General features: G+C 38.5%; 1 protein-coding gene across 1 annotated transcript; it reads left to right on the top strand.

The window, feature by feature from the left end:
- Positions 1–4,684: 4,684 nt before the first annotated feature.
- Positions 4,685–9,093, top strand: LOC18423613 (peptidase M1 family protein). The gene is made up of 4 exons (XM_006828213.4): positions 4,685–5,784; positions 6,555–6,788; positions 7,342–7,668; positions 8,541–9,093. The coding sequence occupies exons 1-4, from the start codon at positions 4,801–4,803 to the stop codon at positions 8,835–8,837; spliced, it is 1,842 nt and encodes a 613-aa protein (XP_006828276.2). The 5' UTR covers positions 4,685–4,800; the 3' UTR covers positions 8,838–9,093.
- The last annotated feature ends 613 nt before the right edge of the window (positions 9,094–9,706 follow it).

Below are 9,706 nucleotides of genomic sequence, written 5' to 3'. Positions count from 1 at the left end.
AAGATGAATTTCCAATAGGAAAAGGGCCTGATAGATCACATTTCCAACAACTCCCACTGAGACTGAAGGCGCTTTAACATCTTGTACATGACATTGCCTCATGCTTTCCACATGGGATTTTCATATACTCAGCTAGTGCAGTCACACACCACTTTTAGATTTTCTGGCCTCCACAGCCTTATATATGGTATTGCCTTATGCTACTTGCATGAGATTTCACATATACCCTACTAATATGATCATACACCAAACTCAGATTTCCCAGCCTCAATGGTTTTGTATATGGCATTGCCTCATGCTATCTACATGGGATTTATCATATACCTTACCAATGTGGTCATGCGCTACGCTTAGATTTTGTGGCCTCAATAGCCTTATATATGACATTTCCTCATGCTACTTGTATGAGATTTCATATATACTCTGCCAATGTGGTCAATACCACACTTGGATTTTTTGACTTCAATAGTTTTGTATATGGCATTGCCTCATGTTTCCTGCATGAGATTTCTCATATACCTTACCAATGTGGTCATACACTATACTTATATTTTCTGTCATCAATGACCTTGTATATGCATTGCCACACAAGGATGACACGCACAAATCGAGAAATTGTCCAAATTTTTCGATACAGAGAAGGAATTATCAATGCGAGTTGCATGCTTTATATATATATATATATATATATATATATATATATATAAACAACTGGATAACACTGAAGGTAAGAAAGACCAAGCTTTAGAACTTGAATTACAAGGGCATATGATCCTAAACAAATGTATTGACTTTAAGCGTTATTCCCTGACATATATAACTACATTTGTTTTATGGAAATGATCTTAAGATTGGAAGTTCAAAGTCAAGAACTCAATTTCCACTTAGCTATTAAGTAGTCTGCATAATCATAAGTTCATACATAAGTCTATTTCTAATTTATACAAGAGTAATCACATAGAAAATAAATCTATATGAATATTGTATGATATCTCTAACAACCTTGAGAGACCTCTTTGGTGAATCTCATTCACATCGTTTCTATCATTCTCTAACTTTTCTAGAGGGGTTAACCTCTTTTTATAGAGAACACATTTATTTAGTAACTTTCACATTCATGATCTATAGGAGTTGAGATCCAAGTGTAACTACTGCCTTAATTCCTTTAAGTGCAGCAAATTAAGATTAATAAGTTGTCACCAAACTGTCAATCCTATATAATGAGCTAAACTTTAAACCTGTCATTAGTCCACTAATGACTAATATAATAAGATGTCATCCAAGCATTCCTGCAATTTATAAGAAATCCAAAGACACCACATGGGATTTCACATATACTTCAATATGGCTTTTGTACCATTATTGAAAAAATAAATTTTCGGGAGAAAAAAAGGCACGATAGGCCACATTTCCAACGATTCCTCTTTCTCTCTCTGTCTCTCTAATCTATAATCTATTTTATATCCTCTCCTTCTACCTCTTAATCTCTCTATAAGTTATTGAGATATATTTTCCAACTCCTAAGTGTCAAATATATATACCAACACCAATTTACATGAATGTCCTCAAAATCTTCAAGTTTTTATATATATTCCCATTGATATATGATGACATTTTTTATGAAATGTTATGTAGTTTTTTTCCATAGTAGCTGTTGTAGTTGGGTTGGGGCAATTGGATTTTTTTTGTCTAAAATATTTACATAAATAAGTGTTAGATCTATATTTATATTGTGGTATATGTATTGCAATCTAATGTCCCTTTGTAATGCTTCCTTATTGTAATGTATAGATTTCTAATAATAATAAAAAATTATGGAGCTACATAACAACCAAAAAATATTATAAAAAAAAGAAGAAAAGTTTATATAAGGTTACAACTTTAAAATGTAGAATCACAGATGCACCACAAAAATCGATCGGAAATGTTGTTTTAATGTTGAAAAATCCCTCTAATCAATCATCTCGACATCAAGATCTATGAATATGAAAAAAAAAAAAGTATTTGAATCTCGAAAATATTGCATCTTGCAACATATTATCTAGACCGTCCATCTTCAAGATTTTCATATATTTATAGATCTACTTGATTTTAACCATTTTTGAAATTTCAAATTTTCTAATTAGGTATGAAAATAGATTTTAAGATAATACTAAGAATTTTTTACAACAAAATGAAATGTTATGATAAAATTTTAAGGTCGCCTTAATTGGATTGTTTAAGGTTGCAACCTTATAGAAACCGCACCATAAAAACACCACATAGAATTTCAAGCAAAGTACTTACATCAACGACCATGCTCATATAGTGCTAAAAATAGTTGGGGGAATGAGTTTTTACCTCAATAATGAATATCTCGTGCGGTGAAAGGAGCACAAATAGAAAGGATCTGGGAGCTCTCTCTTTCTACTGCAACAATGATGGTTGGAGAGAGAGAGAGAGATATGGCTATGGAGTTCTCGTAGTGTTAGAGAAAGTGAACGAGAAGCCGAAGAAGCTAGGGCACACCGTTAGTAAGAGAGAGGGAGAGCCGCAGTGAGAGAGTACACGAGAGAGAGGAAGAAGGATTAGGGGATTTGAAAATGAAAAAAGGAGGTTTTATAGGACAGTTGTGAGAAATCCGTGAAACGGTATCATGGTGATGCCATTGTCATGGTTAGCATCACAGTTCTAAACTAACCATGATGGTATACGCTACCATTACGGTTCTACAAGTACTGTGGTGGTTCAAATGGCAACCTAGCATCATGGCTCTTTTAGAGCTGTGATGCGTTAAACCCAACACGAAAAGGGTTTGCACCTTCTATGACTATCACAACTCTTAGTTAACCAAATGAGCTTCACAATTTTTAGTTAAAAAAATAGGAATAGTGATGAAAATGGGTACGATGAGGCTTTTTAAAACGGGTGCGGTTTGTATAGAGCCTAGCTCTAAACAATCAAATTAGTGCCTACCTTCAAATAGTATAGAGAAATATGGTTTCAAAACTAGAAATCTTTTTGATATCCTTAAAATATATTTTTATCTTTATTTATAAAGTTTAAAGCTTCAAAATTAGTGTAGATCCAGAGATCTATGAAAACTTGAAAATCTTGAAAATTGACGGTCCAAAAGTACCTTACAAAATACACTACTTCCAAAACTTGAAATCCATTTTTTTCTCATATCCATGTATCTTGATGTGGAGATGAGGAATTTGAGGATATTTGAGCATCAAAACAATCTCTTTTAGTGAAATTTTTGAGGTAGATTCAAATTTGATTGTTCAGAGCATCGGCTCTATATAAACTTTTTCCTTTTAAAAAAGATCTTATACCATGAAATCATTTATGTTTGATACAAGGAGGTCACAATTTAGAGTTTTTTTTTCATGACCTTAAAAAAAAACAAATGTTTAATAAAATATTTTTTTTAAAAAAACCCCTAAATAAGACTAAGACTATGAAGGCTAGAAGCAGTGGTTGATAAGGAGATAACCCTACTGCTCAGTCACGCAAATGTGATTAAAAGGGTCGAGGGTAATTTGATTGTATGTTTTAAATCACGCTTGCCCCACGTTAATCCTCCTTTTGCCTGCTCAGCGGAGGATGAGAGACCGCAAATGCCCTCAGTTCAAACCAGCTTTACACCTGTTTAGAGAGAGACAATTGTAGTCACCTACTATCAGAGAGAAAGTTAGCATGCGGACAACAATAAATATATTTTTTAAATATAATTTGATACTATTTTTTAAAAGAATTTATGATCTTTAACATATAGATCATGAATATGAAAAAGTAAATAAATTTTAAAAACTTAAAATAAAATTTATATTGAGAAAACATTTGGACCCATAGTTTACAATTGTTTTTAGGTGGACCACCTGCTTGCCTTCATTTTTTAGATGGATATTTTATATGCTTTGTACCACTAGGCCACATATTGTAGAAATGCGATTCAGCTTGCATGAAACAATTGTTCGAAAGGGTAACCCACCCTTAAGTCTTAGGGGTTAGCAATGGACTCGGGGCCCGACCCAGGGCTCATCAGGTATACCCAAATGGGTGTGGGTCCACAATTTGGACTTGGCAGATCAGGTCTGGGTCCAAAACCTGAACCTGAATACTATTTGGGTTTGAGTTTTGGTTCGATTAGATATGATAACCCGTACTCGTAAACTGTTTTAGATAAAATACTTCAAACCCTATTCATTTGAGTGTATTAAAGATCATATACAATAAGAATTCATAATCATCTTTAGCTGTTAAACAACAAATAAGATAATTTGAAATCTAATGGCGGTTGTGACCTGGTTGTGACCTTCTTACCGCTAATTTGGATATATGATGGTGAAAAAAACGCAAAAATAATAATAATCATAATAATAAATACAGAACTCATAGTGGGTGGTAATAGACCCGATCAGACCCAGCTCATAATGAAGGTAGATCCAGCTCATAGCAATGGACCCGACCAAATCCGAGATTTGACAAGATAGATCCAGAGCCCGATAGGTACGATCTAACTTTTGGACCACAGATCAGATCCGGATCCAAAACCTGGATTTATTTGAATACCCGATCAGTTGCCACCCTACCCGGTGTCTTCCTCTTCCGTCGCATAAATATCCACACCAAATCTACCGGGCCCCACGACATTGCCCTCTCGCTCTATATGCCATCCTCTGTGAGAGAGAGAGAGAGAGAGAGAGAGAAGAGATTTTCTTCGAGTGTAGAGAGAGAAAAAAGGCCTCGCCCTTCTCTCTCTCTCTCTACAGGCAGCACCACAGCTGTGGAAGGTCGAAGACGGACGCAGGCAGCATGGACCCTGTTGACCCTCACTCCTACGCCGACTCCTCCCAACCCTTCGCCTCCCACCTCGCCCTTTCTCTCTTCTTCGACTTCCCCTCTCGCACCATCCATGGCTCCGCCCTCCTCTCTCTTCCCCGCCCCCACGCCGGCCCCCTCACCCTCGACACCCGCTCTCTCTCTATCTCCTCCGCCATTGACCCCCTCTCCTCCACCCCTCTTCCTTTCTCTCTCAGCCCCATTGTTGACCCCATCAAAGGCCAATCCCTGACCATAACCCTCCCCGACTCTGCTCTTGCCTCCGTGCTGTTGACATTCACTACCTCTCCTCAGGCCTCGGCGATACAATGGCTTTCGCCTCCCCAAACTGCACTGAAAACCCACCCTTATGTGTACACTCAGTGCCAAGCCATACACACGCGCTCCATCTTCCCCTGCCAAGATACGCCGGCTGCTCGCCTGCAGTACACTGCCCTCCTCAACCTGCCTGTGGAGCTCTCGGCGGTCATGTCGGCGGAGCGCGTGGGCCGTGGTCGTCCTGAGCCGGGGCAGGCCCGGGGGGCATGTCTGGATGCCCTCTGGTGTGCCGACACCCGTGTAGTCGAGAGCTTCAATATGCAGTGGCCGGTTCCCCCATATTTGTTTGCTTTTGCTTGCGGAGCTATCACAGGGAGGGATATTGGGCCGAGGTCTAGGGTTTATTCAGAGGGGTCCTCTGTGCTGGAGGAGGCGGTGTGTGAATTTGCAGGCGTGGAGGAGATGGTGAGGGAAGGGGAGAGGTTGTTTGGGGGGTATGAGTGGGGGAGGTTTGATTTGTTGGTGCTGCCCCCAAGCTTTCCTTATGGGGGAATGGAGAACCCGATGATGGTGTTCTTAACGCCCACTGTGATCGCCGGGGACGGGACTGGGGCACAGGTGGTGGCGCATGAGCTTGCCCATAGCTGGACCGGGAACTTGATCACCAATACCAATAATGATCATTTCTGGCTCAATGAGGTTAGTTTCTCTCACTCGTGGGGCTCTGGTTTAGGTGTTTGGAACAATATATTCCTGGTCACTGCCTTTGAGTTTGCTCTCAAATGGTTATCTATTTGCATTTGTTCTTTTATCTCTGTTTCATAATGGCCATCTGCTTTTAATTTGATCTATCCATCTCTGTTTCCATCTCTGGTTTGAAGCAGTCAATGTAATTTTGATTAGATATAGCTTTTGTTTTTGGGGTGAATGAGGGGATGGGTATAAGGTCTGTGGCACTATGGTATTGTGGTTCAGACCCATCTATATGGGGTTTTGAAGTTTCTGGTTTTCTGAATGTGATTTATCTGGTTTTCAAGGGTTTCTAGGCTTCTTCTTTACACTGGTTCATACCTTGTTTTCCTTCTTATGTTAGACTCAAAGACATTTATTGATGCATCTTGTTATTGACTGGGAATTTTTCTTTTCCTGTTCTTTCTCCATGGTCTGTTGGTTTTATGAGATTTAGAACTGTTGGGGTTCTTAAACCACTTGGCTGTTTTTATTATTTTTCGCTGGGCTTTGAACTGCAGAGTTTGATGTTGTGTTTTTTTTCTGTTGTCTTTAAAAGAAAAATTTCTTCTATGTCTGCTTCTCTGAATTGATTTTCTGCATGGTAGGGTCTGTTTTTTTATGTCTATGTGCAGGCTTTTATGTCTGTCACTTTTCCAAATGGCTTTTGGATGGCACAATATTATTTTGATTCATATTTATGCTGGTTTTGCATGATAAAGACCTTTTTTCTGTTTTAGGGTTTCACTACATATGCAGAGAGGAGGATTGTAGAGGCTGTTCAAGGAGAAGAGATTGCTGCTCTGAGTATTGGAATCGGGTGGAGGGGTTTACTAGAAGAAGTGGAGAGGTTTAAAGATAATATGGAGTTAACAAAGCTGAAAACAAACCAGGAAGGTATTGATCCTGATGAAATATACTCTCAGGTTCCATATGAGAAGGGTTTCCAATTTCTCTGGCGTATAGAACGCCAGGTGAGTATGCTTTTTTGAGTTTTTTCTCTTTTATCTGTTCCTTTTAATGGATAAATGGAGTGCTGATTCACTGGTTCTGAAAGTCTGCTATGAAGATTGTGTTTTGGCGAAAGCCTTTATTAAAACCAACGCAATGGTGACTGAAAAGAAATTTGGACTTCTATATTTGCATAAAAGTTAACTCCTTTAGGCAACATGATTCAAAGAATTAGATGTCAATTGTCGATGATTTCTACACTACTTCCCAAGATCTATTCCTACTGCTGAACTACCAGAAACATACAAGTGATTTCTGTGCAGTAAAACTACTATTTTTTTTTCTTTCTAGTTTATTATCATTGCTGTGATACTAACGTGCTACAACATCAGGCATGAATTCAGTTACTGCACCAGTAATTCGTTTAATTGAAGATAAATGTTGACCTTTCTGAGGAATACTCATGATTCACTTGATGCCATCAAAAGATATTTTGATTAGCCTTGTTGATGCTGCTGCTTTTGTGTGTTTTTCTTTTCCTTTTCCAATTTTGTCCTAACCATGGGTTTAACTCAGATTGGTCGCCCAGCTTTTGATGAGTTCCTGAAGAAATACATTGCAACTTTTAAGTTCAAGTCTATCGACTCCGACACTTTTGTTGAATTTCTCAAGGCTAATGTTCCTGGGATAGAGAAAGAAATCGATTTGCAGTTATGGGTGGAAGGTACAGGCATTCCTTCTGATGCCATGGAACCTGTTTCTAATCTTTATACGAAGATTGTCTCCTTGTCAAAAGATTTTGTGCTGGGAAAGCTGCCCACAGAGGAGGATGTGTTGGACTGGCGTGGCCAAGAATGGGAGCTTTACTTGGAGAACCTCCCCAAAGTTCTTGATCCCTCGCAGGTACTCCCTACTCATTTCTTTGTTTCTGTAGTTTGATATTTTGAATTGTTTTGCAATTTTTTCCCAAATTTGGTATTCCTTTGTTTTTTGACGGAAGAACAAATGAGAATAATATTGGAAATTGTGAAGAAGGCAATGCAACAATGCAAGGAATTTACAAGATCTTGGTAAAGACACTGACCAAAAATATATTTAGTTCACCCTCCCAAGCAATCCTCATTTTGCTTGCACAATAGACCCTCTCCCTCTCGCTACTGCAGTTTGTGTTTCCAGTTATAGATTTTCCAAGCCATTTTCCACTGATAAATTTGCCAAGCCATTGAGCTAGAGCAATTTTTTTTTTTTCTTTTTGGGTGAATAAGCTAGAGAAAAGTTGAACCATGAAAACTGCCACTATGTACATGGTGCTTGCCATTTTAGACAAAATGAACACAGCATATGTTGCATATCTTTTACTCATTTTGATTCTTAGATGACTAAAATGGACCCATATCCACAAACGTGTGTGTGTGTGTGTGTGTGTGTGTGTGTGTGAGAGAGAGAGAGAGAGAGAGAGAGAGAGAGAGAGCAAGGTGTTCTATGAATTGGGTTTCTCTCTATTCTCATTATTAGAGGTTGGGATAATTCACTGTTTCTTAAGAGATCTCTTGAATCTCAACTATTTCTTGCTCTCACTGTATCCTGTCAGTGCTGCATTTTCTAGCTTTAAGATGTAATCTCAGACAAAAATTTCCCCGAATGCTTATCTACCTAATGATTGGGGCAAAAATTCCCCTTAGTGGTTATCTACCTAATGATTGGGGCAAACGAGAAATGGGATTTATAAAGAAGTAAAAAACAGAATTCTCAATTCTTGTTGCCCTGGATTGCAGGTTCTGGCATTGGATGAGCGATATAGATTGGCCGAGCACAATTATTGGGAGGCGAAGGTGGCGTTTCTCACTCTAGCTGCTGCCTCAGGATGCAGGGACTACTACGGTATGATGGAGAAAACTTTGAAAGAGGTTGGAAGGATGAAATACCTTAGGCCTCTCTATACTGCACTGGTTCAGGGCAACTCCAAGGACGAAGGGAAGATTCTGGCAAAGAGGATCTTTGCAGAGGCCAAGGATATGTACCACCCCATTGCCCAAGGGGTGGTGGAGTCCATACTTTCTAGGCACATGTGATCATTCTTCTCGCTCTAACAACACTTTTTTACTAGCAGTTAGACAAAAGGATAGTTTTAGGGCTTTATAAATTAATTTTGGATTTTGGGCTCCTTTTGATGGGAAGGACAGCATTGCTATGCTGTGTAAGGAGAGAAAGTAATGCTGCTTCTTTTTGAAGTTATATAGATCATTTCTGGCCTTTTTCGTTTGTGTGTAAAGCTGATGAAAACATATATAGGATGAATCACATGCAGGATGGTAACCATTTGGATTATTTTGGTTGAATTTTTTGTTTGGTTTTGGATATCAAATTTTGAACTGCTGCAATCGAAAAATGAAATGGTATGGTTAGACCAAGTTGAAATTATGGTGTGAAGAGGGGCTTGCTGCCCGGTTTTAAAAGTCGATAATCTGGGTTTGGATTCAGTAGCATCAGGAAAGGCTAGATTCTCTCTAAAATGCACTATTCTCCCCTTCTTGATTTAATTCGTCTAACAAAACTGTTACAGATGGAGAATATGTTCAATGTAGATTTCTTTTTTCGGTACCCTTTATTCGGCTGCTTTGCAGTGTATTGAAGGGTTGAGCACCCGCCATCCATTATTTTGACAGGTTGATATGATAATTTTTCTGAAGTGCCTAATTGAAGGATGATGCTTAATGCTTCAGTAATTTGTATGGGGACCATGGAGCTGTGGAATATGGTTCTATTATCCTGGAGCATAAAGGATTGATATGATGCTTAATGGTTCGATTATTGGTTATGGGGACCATTATTTATGTTCCTTTGTTTAGAGATGCCTTTTTTGGTTAATTTGTTTAGAGATGTCTTGATCATGTGAAATGAATTTCTCAGGTGCTTTTCTGCAACTCATTTATTCATTTAT

This window comes from Amborella trichopoda, chromosome 8 (genome assembly GCF_054954075.1).
Source record: "Amborella trichopoda isolate Santa Cruz 75 chromosome 8, AtrichopodaSantaCruz75HAP2 v2.0, whole genome shotgun sequence".
Classification (NCBI taxonomy): Eukaryota; Viridiplantae; Streptophyta; class Magnoliopsida; order Amborellales; family Amborellaceae; genus Amborella; species Amborella trichopoda.
This window is presented reverse-complemented; position numbering and strand designations above follow the sequence as displayed.